The sequence below is a fragment of the Geotrypetes seraphini genome, chromosome 14, assembly GCF_902459505.1.
Source record: "Geotrypetes seraphini chromosome 14, aGeoSer1.1, whole genome shotgun sequence".
NCBI classification, from domain to species: domain Eukaryota; kingdom Metazoa; phylum Chordata; class Amphibia; order Gymnophiona; family Dermophiidae; genus Geotrypetes; species Geotrypetes seraphini.
This window is the reverse complement of record NC_047097.1, coordinates 691,987-715,163: the sequence shown is the minus strand read 5'-3', so window position 1 is coordinate 715,163 and position 23,177 is coordinate 691,987. Positions and strand designations below refer to the sequence as shown.

The 23,177-nt window shown below is 45.3% G+C and overlaps 2 protein-coding genes across 4 annotated transcripts in view; one reads left to right on the top strand and one right to left on the bottom strand.

Moving 5' to 3' along the window:
- Positions 1 to 23,177, top strand: part of ALDOB (aldolase, fructose-bisphosphate B) — a 269,623-nt gene that overhangs the window by 128,261 nt on the left and 118,185 nt on the right. The gene's annotated exons all lie outside the window — the stretch shown is intronic.
- The window catches only part of LOC117348575 (glycine N-acyltransferase-like), a 60,245-nt gene that overhangs the window by 4,973 nt on the left and 32,095 nt on the right, over positions 1 to 23,177 (bottom strand). For all 3 annotated transcript variants that reach the window (XM_033920850.1, XM_033920852.1, XM_033920851.1), the window contains 3 exons: positions 21,666 to 21,773; positions 14,287 to 14,413; positions 12,904 to 13,087 (listed from right to left, as the gene is read on the bottom strand). In XM_033920850.1, coding sequence (XP_033776741.1) covers positions 12,904 to 13,087; positions 14,287 to 14,413; positions 21,666 to 21,773 — 419 coding nt within the window. The remainder of the gene's footprint in view (positions 1 to 12,903; positions 13,088 to 14,286; positions 14,414 to 21,665; positions 21,774 to 23,177) is intronic.

Below are 23,177 nucleotides of genomic sequence, written 5' to 3'. Positions count from 1 at the left end.
AAATATCGCACCGTGCCTTGTAAGGGATTTGAGAAATCTCAATTGTCTCACCAGTCTTTGGTTGTGGAATCTTCATTAAAGAAAGCTCAACCATCTAAGCTCTACGCTGTGGTCCCTCCATGCAGGGAGAGCCGTACCATGGACAAGTTTGGCCATAGGCTCTATCAGACTTCCATGATGGCTAACAGAATTCTCAATTACAATTACACTTTCACTGCTTATTTTAACCACTTCCTCAAAATAATGCCTAAGTTTTATCTGGCTTTTGAGGAACAATGTCTTCCAGAATTCAAACAGATTATTCGAACTCTGTCTGAAGTTCGACTCTTCATGTTGCAGGCCACATACGATGCCTTTGAGCTCTATTCCAGAGTTTCTACTTTTGCAGTAGCCATGCGTTGCCTCACTTGGCTCCGCATTGTTGATATGGATCCCAATTTGCAGGACCATCTAGCAAACTTGCTGTGCCAAGGAAATGAACTTTTTGATGATTCTATTGAAGCTGCTACAAAGCGCCTTTCTGAACACGAGCGCTCTTTTGCTTCCTTAATCCGGCCGAAGCCTAAGACTCCTGCTCGGACCTACAAGCCTCCACCACGTCGTTATCCTCAAAAAATGACACCAGCTTTCTTCAAGCCTGCACCTAGATGACCGCCACAGCAACCACGACAGCAGAAAGCTCAGACCCCTGCTGCGGCTAAACCAGCTCAGTTTTTTTGACATTCCCAGTCTGAGCATACCAACCTCCCTCCATCAGACTTCTCTTCTGTCCATTGGAGGTCGTCTCCACTATTTTTATCACCAGTGGGAGATGATCACCTCAGATCTCTGGGTTCTCACCGTCCTTCGGGAGGGAAACTCACTTCACTTTCTACAGGTGCCTCCAGATCACCCTCCAAGAGAGTGTCCTTCCAATTCGTCGCAACTTCCCCTTCTTCAGGAAGCTCAGGCTCTTCTTCACCTTCGAGCTATCAAGGAGGTTCCCTTGAATCAATGGGACATGGGCTTTTACTCCTGTTATTTTCTAGTGCCAAAGAAGACGGGGGACATGTGACCCATTCTGGACCTCAGAGCCCTCAACAAGTTTCTAGTCAAAGAGAAGTTTTGGATGCTTTCTTTACCAACTCTCTATTCCCTGATGAATCAGGGAGATTGGCTATGCTCTCTGGATCTCAAAGAGGCTTACACTCATATCCCGATTCATCCAGCCTCTTGCAAGTATTTCAGATTTCGGGTGGGGAATCTTTATCTACAATACAGAGTTCTTCCTTTTGGACTCGCCTCATCCCTCAGAGTCTTCACAAAGTGTCTGGTGGTGGTGGCTGCAGCTCTCTGTACCCAGGGTCTTCAAGTTTTTCCATACCTGGACGACTGGCTCAACAAAACCCTCTCTCAACAAGGGTTATTGCAGCAACCCAACAGACTATTATGTTCCTCCAATGTCTGGGGTTTGAAATCAACTTTTCAAAATCCCAGTTGAACCCATCTCAGTCTCTTCAGTTCATCGGGACCACTCTGGACAGGGTCCAGCTCAAAGTGTTCCTGCCTCAACCACGCCAAGATGCTCTCATTCGCCTTTGCTATCAAGTGTCTCACCTCACATTAATTTCAGCGAGACAAATGATGATTCTCCTCGGTCACATGGCTTCTACAGTTCACGTGACTCCTTTTGCCAGACTTCATCTTTGAATATCTCAGTGGACCCTGGCTTCTCAGTGGCAACAAGCTACCGACCCACTTTCTCAACAAATTACAGTAACTCCTTTGTTGAGGCAGTCTCTCCACTGGTGGATGCTCTCTTCCAATCTTTCCAGAAGTTTGTTGTTCTACCCTCTCCCTCATCAGAAGGTTTTCGCAACAGACTCATCAACCTATGCATGGGGAGCCCATCTCGACGGTCTCTGTACCCAAGACCATTGGTCTCTCGCAGACCGTCTTTGTCACATCAATCTGTTGGAAGTCAGAGCGATTTTCAATGCTCTCAAAGCTTTTCAACACCTTCTTCACGACAACGTAGTCCTTGTCCGGACGGACAACCAAGTCGCCATGTACTATGTCAACAAACAGGGAGGTACGGGATCTCACTCCCTTTGTCAAGAAGCTCAAGCTGTGGGATTGGGCAATCCATCAAAACATCTTTCTCAGAGCTGTCTACATTCAAGGTCAGCACAACTGTCTGGCGGACAAATTGAGTCATCTTCTGCAACCTCACGAATGGACACTCAATTCCTTTCCGCCATGTGTTTGCTCAATGGGGGACCCCTCAGATAGACCTCTTTGCGTCTCCCCTCAACAAGCTGCCTCAGTTCTGCTCCCGGATTTACTCTCCCCAGCATCTTGAGGCAGATGCTTTCCTCCTGGACTGGACGGGTCTCTATACCTTCCCTCCATTCCCTCTGATTCTCAAGACTCTTGTCAAACTCAAGACAGAACATGCCACCATGATTCTGTTAGCTCCTCAGTGGCCCAGGCAACCGTGGTATTCTCTTCTACTTCAACTCAGCACCAGGGAGTCTTTGCTTCTACCAGTTTTTCCCTCTCTGCTTACTCAGTCAAGGATCCTTACTTCATCCCAGTCTGCAGTCTCTACACTTAATAGCTTGGTACCTTTCAACTTAACTGACTCTCTACAGTTTTCTCAATCTGTACAGGACATTTTGATAGCTTCCAGAAAGCCGTCCACTAGGCAGTGTTCGGTCAGAAATGGACTAGATTTTCTACTTGGTGTTTTACTCGCCAAATGGAGCCAATATCTACCTCCTTGGCTTCGGTTTTGGATTATTTACTTCATTTATCGCAATCTGGACTCCAATCTACATCTATCAGAGTCCATCTCGGTGCGATTGCTGCTTTTCATCAGCCTCTTGATGGGAAACCTCTGTCTGCACACCCTGTGGTTTCCCGCTTCATGAAAGGACTTTTTAATGTTCATCCACCGTTCAAGCCACCTCCAGTGGTCTGGGATCTTAATGTCGTCCTGGCTCAACTGATGAAGTCTCCATTTGAACCAATTGACAAGGCTCATCTCAAGTATCTTACTTGGAAAGTGGTGTTGTTGATTGCCGTCTGCTCGAAGAGTCAGTGAGTTACAAGCCTTGGTTGCAGATCCACCTTTCACAAGTCTTCCACCATGACAAAGTGGTCCTCCGTACTCATCCAAAATTCTTGCCTAAAGTTGTCTCAGAATTTCATTAATCAATCTATTGTTTTTCCAATATTTTTTCCGAAGTCTCATTCTCACCCTGGCGAAGTGGCGTTCCATACTTTGGACTGTAAAAGTGCCTTGGCTTTCTACTTGCAACGCACTCAACCTCACAGAACAGCCCCACAACTTTTCATCTCCTTCGATCCAAATAAGTTGGGGCATCCTGTCTTGAAGCAAACCATATCCAACTGGATGGTTGCTTGCATCTCTTTCTGCTATGCTCAGGCTGGTCTCCCTCTGCAGGGTCGAGTCACGGGCCACAGGGTTAGAGCAATGGCAGTGTCTGTAGCTTTCCTCAGATCAACTCCTATTGAGGAAATCTACAAGGCTGCCACTTGGTCCTCGGTTCATACATTCACCTCTCATTACTGTCTGGATACTATCTCCAGAAGGGAAGGCCATTTTGGCCAGTAAGTTTTGCAAAATCTCTTTTCTTAACTTGCCAACTCTCCCTCCATCCCATTATGCTTAGCTTGGAGGTCACCCACCTGTTGAGAATATGCTGCCTGCTTGTCCTGGGATAAAGCACAGTTACTTACTTTAACAGTTGTTATCCAGGAACAGCAGGCAGATATTCTCACAACCCGCCCTCCTCCCCTGGTTGGCTTCTTAGCTACTAATAATTTATTGAGGCACAAACGTGAAGCTAATAATAAATCTATTAAAAATACGTGTTGTGAAATTCAGTTATAGACAGGGATTCATCCAGACCATATGATTTCGAGTATGTCAGCTATATCTTTGTACATATGGTCTGGATGAATCCCTGTCAATAACTGAATTTCACAACACGTATTTTTAATAGATTTATTATTAGCTTCACGTTTGTGCCTCAATAAATTATTAGTAGCTAAGAAGCCAACCAGGGGAGGAGGGCGGGTTGTGAGAATATCTGCCTGCTGTTCCTGGATAACAACTGTTAAAGTAAGTAACTGTGCTTTATCCCAGGACAAGCAGGCAGCATATTCTCAACAGGTGGGTGACCTCCAAGCTAAGCATAATGGGACGGAGGGAGAGTTGGCAAGTTAAGAAAAGAGATTTTGCAAAACTTACTGGCCAAAATGGCCATCCCTGTCTATAACTGAATTTCACAACACGTATTTTTAATAGATTTATTATTGGCTTCTTAGCTAGCCATCTGAACTGAGGTACCTCACAGGAGACGCGCGCCCTGACTCGGGCGGGAAGGCACTTGCGCATGCGCAGTGCAGTACTTATAAGCTCTTACAAAGATCTTCAAGTTTCAAGTTTATTATGGATTTGATTAATCGCTTATTCAAAATTCTATGCGATGTACAAAGCAGTAAAATAGTAAATTACAGGTATTGAGGGGAAACAATCCAAATAAATACAACTGACTTGACAAAAGGAAAAAATGGGGAAAGAAATACAAGTAAATGGTAGTAAATAAGACGAGTAAGGGGAAAGCAGCAAGCTTCAAGGATATTAAGAACTAAGCTTCAGTTGATGCACTTAATCTAATTTTCTAGTTGTCAAATGCTTCTTTAAAAAGAAAGCATCTTCAAGCAAGTCTCTCCGCTGCGGGGCTCCGTCGGTGACGTCATCCACTTGTTGAGAATATCTGCCTGCTGTCCCTGGATAACAACTGTTACGGTAAGTAACTGCTTTTAGTGGTTACCATTATATTGATATAAGATTATATTGTGTATATATGAAAAATGAATGGAAGAAATTGCATTATAATTAGTACTATTATTATGGGGTTGGGTCTGTGGGGCAGAGCTTTGGTGGGTCTGGGGTGGAGCTTGGGCAGGGGTACTTGGTTGATATTTGTTAGACTTCAGGGGTACTAGGCTTGAAGAAGCTGAGAAACCAGTTTAGAGCGATCCTAGGATGGGTTTTAACATTTTTTAAAAATTATTTTCTGATCAGGTACAATCAAATTTATGGGAAAAGCTTCAATTCACACTGCTTTTCCAACTTTAGGTTTTTCTGGACAATCCTAAAGTATTATGAACACACACATGACATTTATTCATACAAGGGTTACTGAAAAACAGTTTGCTTGCTGTGACTATATAGTATGAAAGGAGCCACAAAGTTAATGTCCAAACTGTAGGGCAATTCTCTAAAATTAAGGAATGTAGTAAAAAGATACGCATGGTGGGGAAAAAAATTAAGAAGAGGATAATCACTATAAAGATGCTGGAGCAAGCTTGGTCTCTTTTTAAGGATATGGTCACCGAGGCGCAAAATCTATATATACCACAACAAGGGATCAAAGAGGAAAAAGAATAAAGAACCAGTGTGGCAAACTGTAGAGGTTAAGGAAGCGATCAAAGACAAAAAAACCTTGTTTAAGGAATGGAAAAGATCAAAAATGGATGAAAACCGGAATAAGCACAAACAACATCAACGCAGGTGCCATAAGATGGTAAAAGTGGTAAAAAGAGACTACGAAGAAAAAATAGCCAAGGAAGCGAAAAACTTCAAGCCGTTCTTTCGATATATTAAAAGGAAACGACCCGTGAAGGAAGCAGTGAGATGACCAAGGAATAAAAGGCATAGAGAAAGTGGAGAGGGACAGATTCTTCAAACTTTTGAAAACTACAGGAACGAGAGGGCATTCGGAAAAATTAAAAGGGGACATAATCAGAACCAATGCAAGGAAGTTCTTTTTCACCCAACGTGTGGTGGACGCCTGGAATGCGCTTCCAGAGGGCGTGATAGGACAGGGTACGGTATTGGAGTTCAAGAAAGGATTGGACAATTTTCTGAAGGAAAAGGGGATAGAAGGGTATAGATAGAAGGTTACTATACAGGTCCTGGACCTGATGGGCCGCCGCATGAGCGGACTCCTGGGCGTGATGGACCTCTGGTCTGACCCAGCAGAGGCACTGCTTATGTTATGTTTTATGTTCATTCTTTGATCCACAAGATTTCTGCTATGGTGGGCTTGAACACATATCCACCAATGTGCTGCCTCTTGTGGGTAATGTAGATTTTCCTCTGGGTTTAAATAACCGAGTGTTTCATAATTGGGCTGCCTTGAACCTAACACATCTGTTCTCATTCGTAGAGGAGGACAAAGGAATACTCTTATTTGAAAGCCTTTTGGAACACCTTGCAATGCAACAAAATGATTGCTATGCATACATGCAGTTAGAGCATTACCTGCGCGATTTTGTATTTTGATCTCTGAGTTATATCATAATGGAGCATATAGAGTTCTACACCATTTGGGTTGTAATAGGATGTCTAGACCTTTTACAGCTAGTTGGTAAGAACCCAGTAAATAATCCATATGCAGCATGAATCCAGAACCTGACACAAACAGAAGATATTTCAATTTTGTCCAATGATATATTTCCTGATCTAACTGTAGCCATATGGGCGCATTGACATCCTGGTCTTCTTGTATGATCCATTTGGAACTTTGCTTGAGTAGAAAAGCATTAATGATCCAGAAAATTTGGAAAATTGACCCCCCTCCATTTTGTCGAGTTTATTTTGGTTTATGTAATGTTATTTGTGGTATTTTATTATTCCATAAAATTTGGTTAACAACTGGTCCAGTTTTTTGTAGAATGAGATGGGGATCAAGATAGGTATCAATCATAATTAGCGGATGGAGAATTTTGGGAGCAATTACCATTTTAATGGACCCTAACCTACCCCACCATGTCAGGTTCAAAGGTGTCCATCTCCTAATTAAGACTGTAATCGCTTTCAGTATAGCTGAAGTATTGTATGCTACAGTTTCCTCTATTGAGGTACCAAAATGTATTCCCAAATACAGTCAAACCTCGGTTTGCAAGTAACCCGGTTTGCGAATGTTTTGCAAGACGAGCAAAACATTCTCGCAAAACTTGTCTTGCAAACCGAGTGTTGACTCGATTTGCGAGCACCCCCCTGAGAACCGGCATCGCTCCCCTCTCTCGCACTGGCATCCCCCACCCAAACAACTTGAAACTTACCCCCCGTCTGACACCAGCACGCAGCCCACAGGACATGCCGGTGCCACTTGAAGAAGTTCCTGCCTCTTGCAGGGCCTTGAGCATCTGCGCATGCTCAAGGCCTTCTAATTCCCTCTCGCCAAGATTCTCGGAGATCTCCTAGAATCTCAGCAAGAGGGAGAACTAGAAGGCCTTGAGCATGCGCAGATGCATGTTCAAGGTCCAGCAGAGGCAGGAACTTCTTCAAGCTGCACCGGCACGTCCTGTGGGCTGCGTGCCGGTACCAGACAGGGGGTAAGTTTCAAGTTGTTCGGGCGGGGGTGCAAGTTCGTGTGGAGGGGGGGCTTTTGCGTGTGTGTGTGTGGGGGGAGCAGCACCACCACTGGCCTCGGGGGGGTGGGGGTGGGGAAAACGTATCAAGCGAGATTCCATTATTTCCTATGGGGAAACTTGCTTTGATATACGAGTATTTTGGTTTACGAGCATGCTTCTGGAACAAATTATGCTCGTAAACCAAGGTTCCACTGTATTTAATTTGATCAGCCCATTGAAACTTATATTCAGCAATATCAGTTTTTTGTACTTGCTTGTTTAGTGGCAAGAGTTTGGTCTTAGTGGTGTTCAACTTGTAGTCTGAAAATGTTGAGTATGCTGAGATGATATCTAATAAAACAGGTAAGGACTGTGAGTTGGTATAGATTAACACATCATCTGTGTATGCAGACAATTTCACTTCAGTTTTACCACAGGAAATACCAGTAATTATGGGATTATTCCGAATAGAAATCAACAATGATTCTATGGCAATATTGAATAAGAAGGGGGTTCTTCTTGAAGGATGGAATATCTTAGAAGTGATGACATTGATTTTGAGTGATTGGTCAGGGCCGTGTAGAGTACTTTTATCATTGCAATAATCCTTTTGCCGAATCCGAACCAAGTTAACGCTTTGAACAGAAAGTCCTATTCTACCCTGTCGGAGGCTTTTTCAGCATCCAGTGCAAGGGCTAGAAATGGATTAGAAGAGTGTTGAACATGCTGTAATAGGGACGCATACATTCTGGTATTATCACTGGCCAGTCTGTCAGCCATGAACCCATTTTGTTCAGGACCAATAATTTTAGGTAGTACTTGTTGTAATCTATTAGGCACTATCTTTGCATATATTTTCGCATCTACGATAGAGGCCTATAGCTTTGGATCATTAGCAGATCCTTTCCAGGTTTTGGTAAAACGATGATGCTTGCCTCTGTGAAGGTCCCTGATATTTTCCCAGTGGTAAGTAGATAGTTGTAGAAATCTAGTAGTTTGGGAATGAAAATATCCTGAAAGGTACAATAGAATTCTACTGTAAACACATCTGGGGCACGAGATTTCTTTTTTGCCTTAGAGTATAACAAATTTATAATCTCTTCCAATGTAATGGCAGCAGATAAAATTTCATTATCATCCAAATTCAGTTGTGGACGGGCAATCTTGTCAGTTAGAAATTCCTCATCTGTTTGTATTAGCAATTCAGTAGAGTAGAGATCCTCATTAAACTGTTTCAATTCCAGTATAACATCTTTAGGATCTGTTAACATACGGTTAAATCTTCCATCCAATGTGCGGCGTCGGCCAAAAAAAGCAAATGGGATACTAGGAATTATTAAAAAAGGGATGGTTAACAAGACTAAGAATGTTATAATGCCCCTGTATCGCTCCATGGTGTGACCTCATCTGGATGATTGCGTTCAATTCTGATCTCCTTATCTCAAGAAAGATATTGGCACTAGAAAAGGTTCAAAGAAGAGCAACCAAGATGATAAAGGGGATGGAATTCCTCTCGTATGAGGAAAGACTAAAACATTTAGGGCTCTTCAGCTTGAAAAAGAGACGGCTGAGGGGAGATATGATTGAAGTCTACAAAATCCTGAGTGGAGTAGAACGGGTACAAGTGGATCGATTTTTCACTCCGTCAAAAATTATAAAGACTAGGGGACACTTGATGAAGTTACAGGGAAATACTTTTAAAACCAACTAGAGGAAAATTTTTTTCACTCAAAGAATAGTTAAGCTCTGGAACGTGTTGCCAGGGGATATGATAAGAGCGGATAGCGTAACTGGTTTTAAGAAAGGTTTTGACAAGTTCCTGGAGGAAAAGTCCATAGTCTGTTACTGAGAAAGACACGGGGAAACCACTGCTTGCCCTGGATCAGTAGCATGGAATATTACTACACCTTGGGTTTTGGCTAGGCACTAGTGACCTGGTTTGGCCTTCACAAGAATGGGCTACTGGGCGTGATGGACCATTGGTCTGACCCAGTAAGGCTATTGTTATGTTCCCTTGCTTATCCTTAACTGCATGAATGTGGGATTTTTCTTCTTGAATTTATAAGTAATTGGCCAGCAGATGTCCACTTCTGATAGCTAGCAGCTTGCATAAAAACTGAGTTACCTGCTTGTATACTTAACAAAACATTGTAAGCAAGTATTGTGTCCCTAAGTTCTTTCATATCTCCTGTATGTTGTTCATGTGTCAATTCAAGAAGTTTAATTTTATCTTCATATTCTTTCAGTAACCATATCTTTTTTCTTTTTATTTGCCTGGTATGCTATAATGAGCCCCCGAGTGTAAGGTTTACATGCATCCCAAACAGATGCCCAGCTAATTTGCTCTGGCTGATTTAGTTCAAAGTAGACCTGGAGAGCATTCTTAATATAATCTGTGAACTGCTGGTCTTCCAACAATGAGTTATTAAATCTCCAAGAGGAAAGCTTGACGGGCCTGGTAATATCTTTTAAGTGTAACTATAGCAGCATGATCTGAAATTGAGATTTCATTAATTTTAGTAGCCAGTATGTTTTTTGTCATATGTTTACTTATCAAGAAGTAATCAGGTCTTGAATAAGAGTTGTGAGGTGGAGAGTAGAATGTATATTGTGACTCAGTGTTATGGGTTATCCTCCATGCATTCACTAAACTTAATTGTGATATCATATTATGTAAAGAATGCCAGGCTTTCGTTATTTTATATTTAACATTGGATTTTCTGTCTATGGACGGCTCTAGTGCTAGATTGACATCACCTGCTATTATGTAAGATTGTGAATCTGAACCTACTGCTGTTGATATGATTTCATTGAAAAATTTGGGGTCATCTATGTTTGGTGCATATATATTTATTACCAAAAGTGTAGCATCATCAATTTGCTATTGAATTGCAATCCATCTTCCATCTGTATCATTTTTGGCTCATTATAGCATACCAGGCAAATAAAAAGAAAAAAGATATGAAGTTACTGAAAGAATATGAAGATAAAATTAAACTTCTTGAATTGACACATCAACAACATGATATGATATAAACAGGTTATTTGTTTATAGGATTTATTCTGATTTTTCTGTTCTCCTTAGTAAATTATTGACCACACTTAATGACATTCTGTTTTGTAATTGTGTTTATATCTGGTCAATGACTTTTGTATGTTTGAAAACGTAATAAAGATGATTGAACTTTAAGAAAAAAAAAGAGCATTACCTGCACTACTTAATTAGAGAAGGCTTGGTAGTTGGTGTGGGCTGCAAGTTAGGGGAGTTGTTTACACCTGTGGAGGATTGGGTGCTCTCCATCTCACATTATTATAAATATTTAGGGTCTATTTCACACAAGCAGAGCTATGTTCTGATTGCGTCCAGATGGCAGCAGGATCTTGGCTCCTTAGTTGAGCCTGCCCAGGTTGAGAGGATGTTTGATTTCATAGTGGCTACCACCTCCAGTGCCTATTACCGAGAAAGTGCTTTTCGGGTGGTCTCCCAAGCATATGTTTCCCAAACTCAAGCTTTCCATTGTGGGCTTTGTAATATGGATATTTGTCTTAAATGTAAGCAGGGGAGAAATACCTTAGGACATGCATTTTGGTTGTGTCCCCTTATTCAAGATTATTGGTGGGTGATTTTGCCCTCCTAAATAATATTTTGCTGTCCTCCTATCAGGTGTTGTTATTTCTGCAATGGGGAAGGACCTATAAAAGAGGGTCTCGGGGACTGCAGTACTAGCGGGTCAGAAATGTATTTTTCAAACTTGGATGACTGATTCTCCCCATCCAATTGGCAGTGGAGGGCAGCTTTTCATGCACTTCTGCTATTAGAAGTCAGAGCTACATCCCACACCTATAAACAAACACTATTTTGGCAAACATGGGCGCCATATATTCAAGTGTTATCTCCTGGGGCCTGTAGTTCAGTGCTAAATTCCCTTCTGGGTAGAATGGGAGGGTGGGTCTCCCATTTTGTAACCACTGATTCTGGGTGAGAGGATTGGGAGGTTGGGGTGGGGTGAAGGAAAGTGGAGGTGAAGAATCCATGGTTTCTTATTCTCCCTTTTACTTGTGACATTATGATGACCTAGGTAACTGATGAGAGTGAGTTACTGTTGGGGTTAGGGCTAGGGGAAGTTCATGGTTGATATAGGCTTGCAAGTATTGTTATATATGCTCTGTATTTTTTTTATAACTTGACTGTTAATGTCTCATTGACTAGCCTTTTAAATTTGGCAGTACACCTTTAGTAGAGGGAGGGTGGGTATGGCTGCGGGGGTATGATTTTTGAATCCCTGCTCGGCTGAGACACCATCAGAATTCAGGTGTCTCAGTAAAATGTGGTGGTTATTTGAGCTAATTGGGGGGGGAGTAAGGTGGGGATAGGGAGATCATTAGGAGAGTTGATGTACAAAGGCTGATATATTATGTATGTATGTTTCAGTGAATTGTTATGTTTTTGAGACTACCATACTGCTGGTATCCTCTGGGAGAGACAGAAAACCTGAAATAACCATCCATATTTACTGTGCCTCAATACATAGAACACCTATACTTAATACAGCACAGACATTGCAACAATGATGTTCTCAGGTCTTTAATATCTACCAAATGCAAAGAAGTATTACAAATAATATTTCAATTAAAATTTTTAATCACAATTAAAGGTGTTGCATAGCCAGCAGTCCATGAGGAGGGGACTGGGAGGCCACACATTTGCTCTCCCTCCTCCCTTTACTGGTGGGAATGCCAAAGCCCCACCAATCAATGAAATCCACTGCCAAAGCTGCCTTGTTTCTTCTTCTTCTGCCTCAGGAGTAAGAAAGTCAGTGGAGAGCCTCAAGCCACCAATTCCAGCACTCCCTAAGCATGCTCAGTTCATGCACGAACTGAGCATGCTGAGGAAGTAGAAGTGTTGATGGCTGGAGGCATGCTGCTGACTTCCTCGCTCCTGAAGCAGTATGAGGATGAAAGAGGCGAGTCAAGCAGCAGATTTCTTTGGCTGTTGGGGCTTTGGCTACCCCACCAGACATTGAACAGGTATTGCAGCTTTGGAGGGAGACAGGCTTCCAGGGCTGCCCCCCCCTCCCGCCCCCCCCCTTGATTCAATTCCCTCCATTTCCCTCCTCTGCTCCCAGGCCTAGTTCCCTCCCTCCACCCCTAGGTCCAACTTTTTCTTCTCCCCACATTTCCTAGGTTCTCCCTCTCTCCCCCTCCACCTCCCCAGGTTCCACTTTCAGGTTCAACTCTCTCTCTCCCTTCCCCTTTCCCACCATCCTTCAGGTCCAAGGTCCAACTCTCTTCCCCCTCCCCCTCTGAAGCCCCATATCCAGGTCTAAGTCCTTCGCTCCCTCAGGGACATCTCTCCCTATTTCTTCCCCCCCAGCTTCAGTTCTCTTAATTTCTGCCTTATTACCTGCAAAGTCCAGCGTTAACTGCGATTAACATGTAGCCCTAATTACTAATGATGGAAGTACGCACTTGCTTTGCAGAACAGAGGGAGGAGTTGTCCCTTCTGTTTCCTCTGGAGCATTATGTTCTTTAGTCATATCGAATGAGTTTATAGTCCTTTCTTTAAGAAACAGAATGTTCTTGGCTGTATCCATCTTGACCATCTTGCGTGCACAGATCTCCTTCAGCACTTTGTCCACACTCGACTGGAATCCTGGCAAGACACAACAAATACTGAAATATAAACAAGAAATAGACAACCCTCCTCCTTCACCAAATACTTCATTGACTATCCAACACTTCCAACATTTTATTTATTTACAAAAAATTATATTCCACACCATCTTGATTCTGGGTGGTTATCACAATTAGATAATGACATCCATAGAGTATAGAATAAATACATCTAGGAGAAAAGTGAAAGCTAGAAGTCATAACATGAGATCAGAACTGAACATAAATAAGACGAAAATCATGAACATGGAAAATGATGAAGATTTTAAGTGAAGACAATAGTATAGACGTTGTAAAGAATTTCAATCTCCTGGTCTCCTTCATAAACAAAGAAATAACTAGCAGGGAAGAAATGCTCTGCAGACTAGCACTTGGTCACTCTTCAATCAAAGCTCTCAAAAAAGTTTTCAAAGGCAAGGAAATAATACTCCAAACAAGGATCAGACTTGCCCATGCACTCATTTTCTCAGTGGTCAATTACGGATGTGAAAGCTGGACACTACAGAAACAAGACAGAAAGAAGATTGACTCATTTGAACTTTGGTACTGGAGAAGGATTTTATGCATGCCATGAACCACCAGAAGAACAAATTGATTCTGGAAGAGATCAAACCGGCTATGTAACTCAAAGCCCAAATGGTGAAGTTAGAACTGTCTTATTTTGGCAACACCATCAGAAGAGAAGGATCACTGGAGAAGGACATCATGATTGGGAAAATCGAAGGAGCCAGGCGAAGAGGGCTTGAAAATAACCATAGGAATAATGCTGGAGGACGTTACCAGACTAGCACAAAACCAATTTCTTTTTAGATCTGTAATTCATCAAGTTGTTAGGACTCGAACACGAGTCAATGGCACCTAATAACAACAGGAGTCACCTCACTACTTATAAGATGTTGCCACTGTACCATGAGATCCAAACTGCCCAAGATAGAACATATTTCAAGGAAAGTGAACTTTTCTAAACATTCTATCACCTGGCTCCGGCTCTTGAGGACCGGAATTGCCTACCACTGTCCTAGATCACAGATCCGAACAAGTAAGGACAGATCCCACTTCTCTCCCTCTCCTCACACCCAGTATCTGTACAGAAACAGGGAACCCTTAACTCGTTGCCTTCTCCATCTCACATCTTGTCTCTATAGAAACAGGCAGTGGTTACAGATGTTCTTTCCTCACCTTGTATCTGCAGGACTTGCTTCCAGTTAATGGCATCTGTGTTTGTCAGCATTTCTCGCAGATTTTCTGAGTCTTTGGTGAACAGGAAGTAACTATTTGTATAATTATCCAGGTCATCTTTCATTTCCTGAGGAAAAGGTCATAATAGAAAGAACAGAGAGAATATTCAGCACATGTAGTGTCTCTTCTTTACTCTTCACAGTTTTATTATTGTAATGTACCCTCAATGAGGACATCATAGAAAATCTGATACAAACAAGCAAAAAATAAATAAATAAAATGAACTGGGAGCCCTCCTTTCCAAGCCAGGTGAGCAACTGAGGATTTGAATGATCTCCAGTAAACCATAAGAGCCCCAAATTCTTATAAGCCTCTGCATATCAACCTGCTGAACCTAGATTCCTGCCCCCCACAACCCCATAAACTCTATAGACAGACAAATTAGAGTAGTTCCAGAGAAACGGGCATTGCACAGGGTTACCATATTTGTAAGGCCAAAAAGGAGGACACCTTACCCTGCCCCATTCCAAACCCTGGCCTGCCTCCCATTTGTCTGCCCCATCCCTACCTTTTATCAGTCTCGCCCCTACCCTACCTTTGGGCCATTTCCTTAATGCCCCTTCCTATCCTTTGTACCCTTTTAGTTCTTCTCTCTTTTCCTCCCTCCAACCCTCCCCCCATGGGTACTTCTCCCTCCCTGTCTCTCCCCCCCCTGAAGATTGAATTTCAGCTGAGCACAGAGGTAGGTGAGGAACAGGGCAGAAAGATTAGGGTTCTAGACAGTTTATCTCCAGACAGGGCAGAAAGTCGTCCGGACACCCAGACAATCCTCTAACAAGAGGACTAGCTGCAGAATGAACAAAGAAGCTGATAGTAACTAGATCCCATTTTTCTCAATAAAATAACACGCATCAACGGTGTCCATGCAAAGTACTGCAGTAATAGACAGTGCCTCTAGCTGTATGTGCGATCATGACAGAATTCATGAGAGGCGGGGGCTGATTTCCCTGGAGGGAGTGTTGCCAGCTGAATCAGGCACCCCTGCGGACACCACTCAGCATTGCCGACTTTGGGAGGGGAGGTCCTCTCTCCCGAGAGATTCTGCAGTCATGTAGCCATAGGGGCGTGGTTTAGGGGGCAGGATACGCCCCTTTGAGCCCCTTCGGAGCTAAGAGGAGCAGAAATGAAATAACTATGGGGAAAAGAAAGGCAAAGATTGTCACTTCCTCTACCATAATTGGCCCAATGGATCGTCATCTCTGCCCATCTTCTGATATTTTTTCTGGAGGTAAGACTGACCTTCAATTCCAATCTGCCTCTCTCCTCAGGCGAACCTTCGCTTCCACCTCAACCTATCCTAAATTTACTAGATGAAGATGATTCCATTTCCATAGAAGGACTGGAATCAACTTCTCCTCAACCATCTGAGCTGGTTTCAAAAAAGACTTTAATGGGGAAAAAAACCCTTTATCTGTTTCTCCTGTTTCAATGCCAATGGGGCCTAATTTGAGGCCTGATTCTAGTGATAAGATTATCACACTTCAAGATGTCTGGTCAGTAGTAAATAGAATAGAGAACTCACTACAAGGCACAGTGGTAAAGCTCTGTCAGTTCTCAACAGAAATTACTAATAAGGTTATAGAACAAGAAACTCAATTGGCTATAACTGAAAAAAGAGTGGATAAATTGGAGACATCTGTTTCTGTAACATCTAATATTAAAGATATCTCATTACATGTACAGATGGAAAAAATGGATCTAGGAATCTCAGATTTTTGAATTTTCCCATGTCACATTACTTGTCTCCTATTGAATTATTGAAAATGTATTTGAAAGATGTTCTTTTGAAGGGGGAGGTTATTTTTTTTTATTGTTCAGTTTAGAAAACATTAATGGGTTTGATGGGTGGGGTGAGGGTTAAATATTTGTATTATAAGATATAATAGTAAAAATATCAAGTGTTGTATACAATGTTACTGATTTGATATTTGTATACTTGATGAAAGTTTGAAAATGAATAAGGATTAAAAAAAAGAAAATAGTAGAAAGATGTTCTTTGCTATACTCAGATAGGAAGTTTTGTACCTGATAACCTTTATTATATCCCAGCTGGATAGCTCCTTCCTTTTTGAGACCCACACACACACAAAATATTTCTGATGACCGGTGCAATTCACTTTTGTAGTGTGATGTTGTCTGTTTTCTGCTCACTTTGATGGTTTTGTATCTTTGCTTTGGTTATCAATAAAAAATGTCACGTAAAAATCCTATTCTAAAATACAGTCAGTGGGGGTAGGTGGCTTCTGGTCATGGATGTGTCTAACTGCCAGAACGAAGAACAGTATGCTCGCATATACTTGTCAAATATGAAACTTCTATCAGTCCCTAAACATTCCAACCAAATAGCCATCTTGGATATGACCAGAAAGCCTCTTTTTGTAATCCACCTAGAACCGCAAGACACCAATGTAATAATGTAATGTAATACTGTGTCTTGGCTTCTTGGGTGAGGGAAAAGGGTCCATGAAATCTCCTCTGGAGGTAGTGGTATAGATGCCTCTACTGGTGGCTTTCTCTGTGATTGTTTCCTTGTGTCCTGTAAGGCCAGATTTGTGGTGGTCTTGGTCTCCATAAAAGGGTGTTGGGTATGTTGGGCTTAATAATTGGCCACCTCTCCCTTGGAGTGGGGGAAGGGGGGAACTTGATACCATGATGCGCATATGGTATTATCCTGTTCCAGGCTTGATTAGCCAGAAGCATCTTATTAAGATCTCAACAGAGATAAGAGCTACAAGGAAGTGCGAGCTAAATCTACAAGCGGTTCATTGCCAGGGTTAAAAGTGAGACTTGAGAGAAACTTTACAGGAATGATAGTTACCCCCTCCTTTACGAATCCTTAGTACAGGTTTTAGCGCCGGAAGCAGCAGTAACTGCTCCGACGCTCATAGGAATTCTAAAACCCACATAAAGGAGAGAGTAGTGTATATGTCGCTAACGTAATACGTAAAAAAAGTTAAAATCAAACAAAAATAATTTGCCAATTTTGATGGTTGGTTACAGGCTTTAGGGATATTTACTTCAATTGAGCACTGGAAAATAGTTAATAATAATTAACTAATAAAAATAGTGCACATTTAGGGCCTGTTTTACAAAGCCGTGCTAGCAGCTGCCGCGCGGCAACAGCCCTGAAGCCCTTTAAATCTCTGTGGGCTTCGGGGCCGTTACTATGCTGCGAGGAACTCCAGAGGATAGCGAGGAACTCCAGAGCGACTGGAGGATAGCGAGGAACTCCAGAGCGACTTGTATCAGTTAGAGAAATGGGCAGAGCAATGGCAGATGAAGTTCAACGTGGAGAAATGCAAAGTAATGCATTTAGGTAGTAAGAATAAGGAACACGAGTATAGATTGTCAGGCGCAACTCTGGGTAAGAGCGAACAAGAAAAGGACCTGGGTGTACTGATAGATAGGACCCTGAAGCCATCGGCACAATGCGCGGCAGCGGCAAAGAAAGCAAACAGAATGTTAGGCATGATAAAGAAAGGAATCACGAGTAGATCGGAGAAAGTTATAATGCTGCTTTATAGAGCAATGGTCAGACCACACTTGGAATACTGTGTCCAACATTGGTCTCCCAACCTAAAGAAGGATATAAAACTGCTGGAGAGGGTGCAGAGACGAGCAACGAAGCTAATAAGAGGTATGGAGAACTTGAAATATGAGGAACGACTCAAGAAACTGGGACTGTTCTCCCTTGAGAAGAGGAGGCTGCGAGGGGACATGATCGAGACGTTCAAAATACTGAAAGGCATCGATAAAATAGAGCAGGAAAATAAATTGTTTACATTGTCCAACGCGACACGGACAAGAGGACATGGTTTGAAGCTAAGGGGGGACAAGTCCAGGACAAATGCCAGGAAGTTCTGCTTTACACAGCGAGTGGTAGACGCCTGGAATGCTCTCCCAAAGGAGGTTATTAAGGAATCCACTGTGCTAGGATTCAAAGGCAAATTAGATGCACATCTCCTTACGAGAGGCATAGAGGGATATGGGTGACTAAAACTACCGTATTTTCACGCAAATAACACGCACCCGTTTAAAACGCGCACACGTGTATAGCGCGCAGAAATCACGATGATAAGCACAAAAACTTTGGTATAACGCGCTCACGATTATACCGCGCATGCTGCCCGACTCTCCGTTCACCCCCCCTGACTTCCGTGCACTGCCCCGCCTCTCCGTGCGCTGTCCCGACTCTCCGTTCACCCCCCCTGACTTCCGTGCACTGCCCCGACTTTCCGCGCGCTGTCCCGACTCTCCGTTCACCCCCCCTGACTTCCGTGCACTGCCCTGACTTTCCGTGCGCTGTCCCGACTCTCCGTTCACCCCCCCTGACTACCGTGCACTGTCCCCCCTTGAAGGTCTGTCCCCATCCTGAAAGCCTGATGCCCCCACCCCGACGTCCGATACATCCCTCCCCCCGAAGGACCGCCGACTCCCCAACAATATCGGGCCAGGAGGGAGCCCAAATCCTCCTGGCCACGGCGACCCCCTAACCCCACCCCGCACTACATTACGGGCAGGAGGGATCCCAGGCCCTCCTGCCCTCGACGCAAACCCCCCTCCCCCCAACGACCGCCCCCCCCAAGAACCTCCGACCGCCCCCCAGCCGACCCGCGATCCCCCTGACGACCCCCACGACCCCCCCACCCCCCTTCCCCGTACCTTTGGTAGTTGGGCCAGAAGGGAGCCCAAACCCTCCTGGCCACGGCGACCCCCTAACCCCACCCCGCACTACATTACGGGCAGGAGGGATCCCAGGCCCTCCTGCCCTCGACGCAAACCCCCCCCCCCCCAACGACCGCCCCCCCCCAAGAACCTCCGACCGCCCCCCAGCCGACCCGCGATCCCCCTGACGACCCCCACGACCCCCCCACCCCCCTTCCCCGTACCTTTGGTAGTTGGGCCAGAAGGGAGCCCAAACCCTCCTGGCCACGGCGACCCCCTAACCCCACCCCGCACTACATTACGGGCAGGAGGGATCCCAGGCCCTCCTGCCCTCGACGCAAACCCCCCTCCCCCCCAACGACCGCCCCCCCCCAAGAACCTCCGACCGCCCCCCAGCCGACCCGCGATCCCCCTGGCGACCCCCACGACCCCCCCACCCCCCTTCCCCGTACCTTTGGTAGTTGGCCGGACAGACGGGAGCCAAACCCGCCTGTCCGGCAGGCAGCCAACGAAGGAATGAGGCCGGATTGGCCCATCCATCCTAAAGCTCCGCCTACTGGTGGGACCTAAGGCGCGTGGGCCAATCAGAATAGGCCCTGGAGCCTTAGGTCCCACCTGGGGGCGCGGCCTGAGGCACATGGTCGGGTTGGGCCCATGTGCCTCAGGCCGCGCCCCCAGGTGGGACCTAAGGCTCCAGGGCCTATTCTGATTGGCCCACGCGCCTTAGGTCCCACCAGTAGGCGGAGCTTTAGGATGGATGGGCCAATCCGGCCTCATTCCTTCGTTGGCTGCCTGCCGGACAGGCGGGTTTGGCTCCCGTCTGTCCGGCCAACTACCAAAGGTACGGGGAAGGGGGGTGGGGGGGTCGTGGGGGTCGCCAGGGGGATCGCGGGTCGGCTGGGGGGCGGTCGGAGGTTCTTGGGGGGGGGCGGTCGTTGGGGGGGAGGGGGGTTTGCGTCGAGGGCAGGAGGGCCTGGGATCCCTCCTGCCCGTAATGTAGTGCGGGGTGGGGTTAGGGGGTCGCCGTGGCCAGGAGGGTTTGGGCTCCCTTCTGGCCCAACTACCAAAGGTACGGGGAAGGGGGGTGGGGGGTCGTGGGGGTCGCCAGGGGGGTCGCGGGTCGGCTGGGGGGGGCGGTCGGAGGTTCTTGGGGGGGGGCGATCGTTGGAGGGAGGGGGGTTTGCGTCGAGGGCAGGAGGGCCTGGGATCCCTCCTGCCCGTAATGTAGTGCGGGGTGGGGTTAGGGGGTCGCCGTGGCCCGGAGGGTTTGGGCTCCCTTCTGGCCCGATATTGTCGGGAAGTCGGCGGTCCTTCGGGGTGGGGGTGCGAGTGGTCCTGCCGGGGGGGGGGGGGGATGTATCGTACGTCGGGGAGTCGGCCGGGCAAGAGGGCTTGGGCTCCCTCTTGCTCCGATCGTGGATGCGGGTGCGGGTGGGAGCGCGTGCGAGCGGTCGTTCGGGATGGGGGTGCGAGCGGTCCTGCTGGGGGGGTGAATCGGGCGTCGGGCGGGGGTGGGAACTATGTTTTAAAACTTTTGTATACCGCGCTCACGCATATAACGCGCGAGGGGTATGCGCGGTAGGTAAAAACGCGTATAACGCGCGCGTTATATGCGTGAAAATACGGTACATCAGGTGTATACCTGACTGGGCCTCCGCGTGTGCGGATCGCCGGACTCGATGGACCATGGGTCTGATCCGGAGATGGCAGTTCTTATGTTCTTATGTTATGTTCTTATGTTCCTACTAGCCTGGCTTAGTAAAACAGGCCCTTAATTTTCCCCACCACCAAATTTCCCCGTTTCACCCCACCCGGCTACTTTTTCATGCCACCTGGCTGGAAAAAATTCTGGGGAGAACACTGCCCTGCCCTTTCAAAATGACTGCCACAAACTCATGGCAGCTCGATGGGCCATTTGCCCTTTATCTGCCATCATGTTTCTATGTTTCCCTTATCCCACCCAATGTGCACGGTACCAGGGGCCTACCTGGATATTAAGAGGATTGGGGGGTTTGTTCAGGGGAGGGGGTGGGACTTAGGACATCATGGAGAGGAAGAAAAGAGGATCGGGAGGTTTTTTAAAAATAGTTATGTGGATCCCAGCCCAATATTGAACTGGGGCCCATATAACTCATTTATGCGAACCTGGCTCAATACAGTCTAGGCCAGGGCTGCCCAAGTCCGGTCCTCGAGATCTACTGGCAGGCCAGGTTTTCAGGATATCCACAATGAATATGCATGAGAGAGATTTGCATACCAAGAAGGCAGTGCAGGCAAATCTCTCTCATGCATATTCATTGCGGATATCCTGAAAACCTGGCCTGCCAGTAGATCTCAAGGACCGGACTTGGGCAGCCCTGGTCTAGGCCCACATAAGCTCCGTTAGCCTGCCTGCTTAAACCTAGCCCCCAATATTCAATGCTCGACACTGAATATTGGGAGCCAATTCAACTGGTGACAGTAAATGTTAAAAAAAATACCGACCCTCTTCCGGCTGACTATCTGAAGATGTATTTAAGCAGCTCAGATGCCCTTTAGTGAGTGAAGAACTGAAGTTAAAGAGGTAACACTTTTTAGCAAGGAGACTGCTTGTTACTTCAGCTGATTTCCCTACCACCTTAAGTGAAAATAATATATAGCACAAAGGTGATTACGCTTTCATGAGGCCTGGTGATCACAGTGTTGAACTGGGGCCAGGAATCCACCACCACTTCCAAGTTGAAGGGATTTCCACGATTTATATAATAAATAGTGCCATAAACCTGCAGGAAAAAACAAACAAAAAAATCAAATATCAACATTAATGTCTGTAGTGTGTGTCTAAGAGTGCAGTAAAATTTGAAGAAATGTACATTCTGTTGGTTCTTCTGCTTTTGCATTTGATGACTATTTTGGTTCCTTTGAAAAGCTCATGAGATATACTTGTCTAGACTAGTCCTTGTGCAAGCAGACCTCCCTACAACAATGAAGAAGTTACGAACGTCAAAAGAGGATGAGACACAGCAAAGCAGCCCCCAGGCTCTGCAGTAGATAGCTTAAGTGGCCACTGTCAGTGATGTCTGCACAGAAATGCAGGTTTTAAAGTAGACTGCGGGGAGGGGAGATTCTAGTCCATGGGGTGGTGGCATAGGCATGGGGTGTGGAACAGGGGCCCGTGGCCTCCCAAAAAATTTGATCCCTGGTGGTCCAGGGGAGCAGCGGGCAGGAGCGAGCTTTCAGCGTTCCTGCCTGCAGCTAACCCGGTCGGTGGCAGCTGATTTCTTCTGCCGTTGAGCGGCAACCAGGAGGAGCGCGCTTTGATATTGCTTGCTCGGCACTCAACGGCTTCTTTGATTGGCTCCCGCAAATTCTCACAAATTGTGAGAATTCATGGGAGCCAATCAAACCTGCTGAACGCCAAGCAGGCAATCCCAAAGCACGCTCCTGCTGATTGCCGCTCAGCGGCAGAAAATATCAGCTGCCACCGACCGGGTTAGCAGCGGGCAGGAACGTGGAAAGCTCGCTCCTACCTGCTGCTCTCCCCTTCTCAAGCTCTGAATTGCCTCCATTTCCTTTTGCCTTCTAATTTCTCCATCTGTGCTGCTCTCTCCTGCTTGCTTTGCCAAGCTTTAATTGCTTCTCCAGATTCAAAATACCAGCCGCTAATCATTTCTTCTGTGCACTAACAAAAGCTATCACCTCCCCTCGCAAAACCACCTTGGCGGTCACCCAATACAAAGAAGATTGACCACATGTATAGCATTATAACCCTCATAATCACTCCACTTCTTATGCAAAAATTCCTGGAACTCTGCATCCTTATACAAATAGGACAGAAAACGCCAACTACGAGTACTCTGATATCTAGGCTGGGGATCAAGTTCTATCCATGTCATACAATGATCAGAGACCTCTTCTGGTCCTATTGCAGTCCCAGAAATTAAATCAAAGGCCCTTTAACAAAAATATAATCTATGCATGAATATGTGTTATGCCCCCGTGAGAGATGAGTGTAATCTCAGTCAGATGCAAAACACGCCAAGCATCTAGCAGTTGTAATTCAGAAACAAAAGATGGCAAAACAGAGGAAGAAAGGCAGCTCAATCGAGCACCCGATGATCTATCCAGCTGAGCATCCATTACAAGATTCATATCTCGTCCCACAATTAAGGTGGTATCTTGATAAA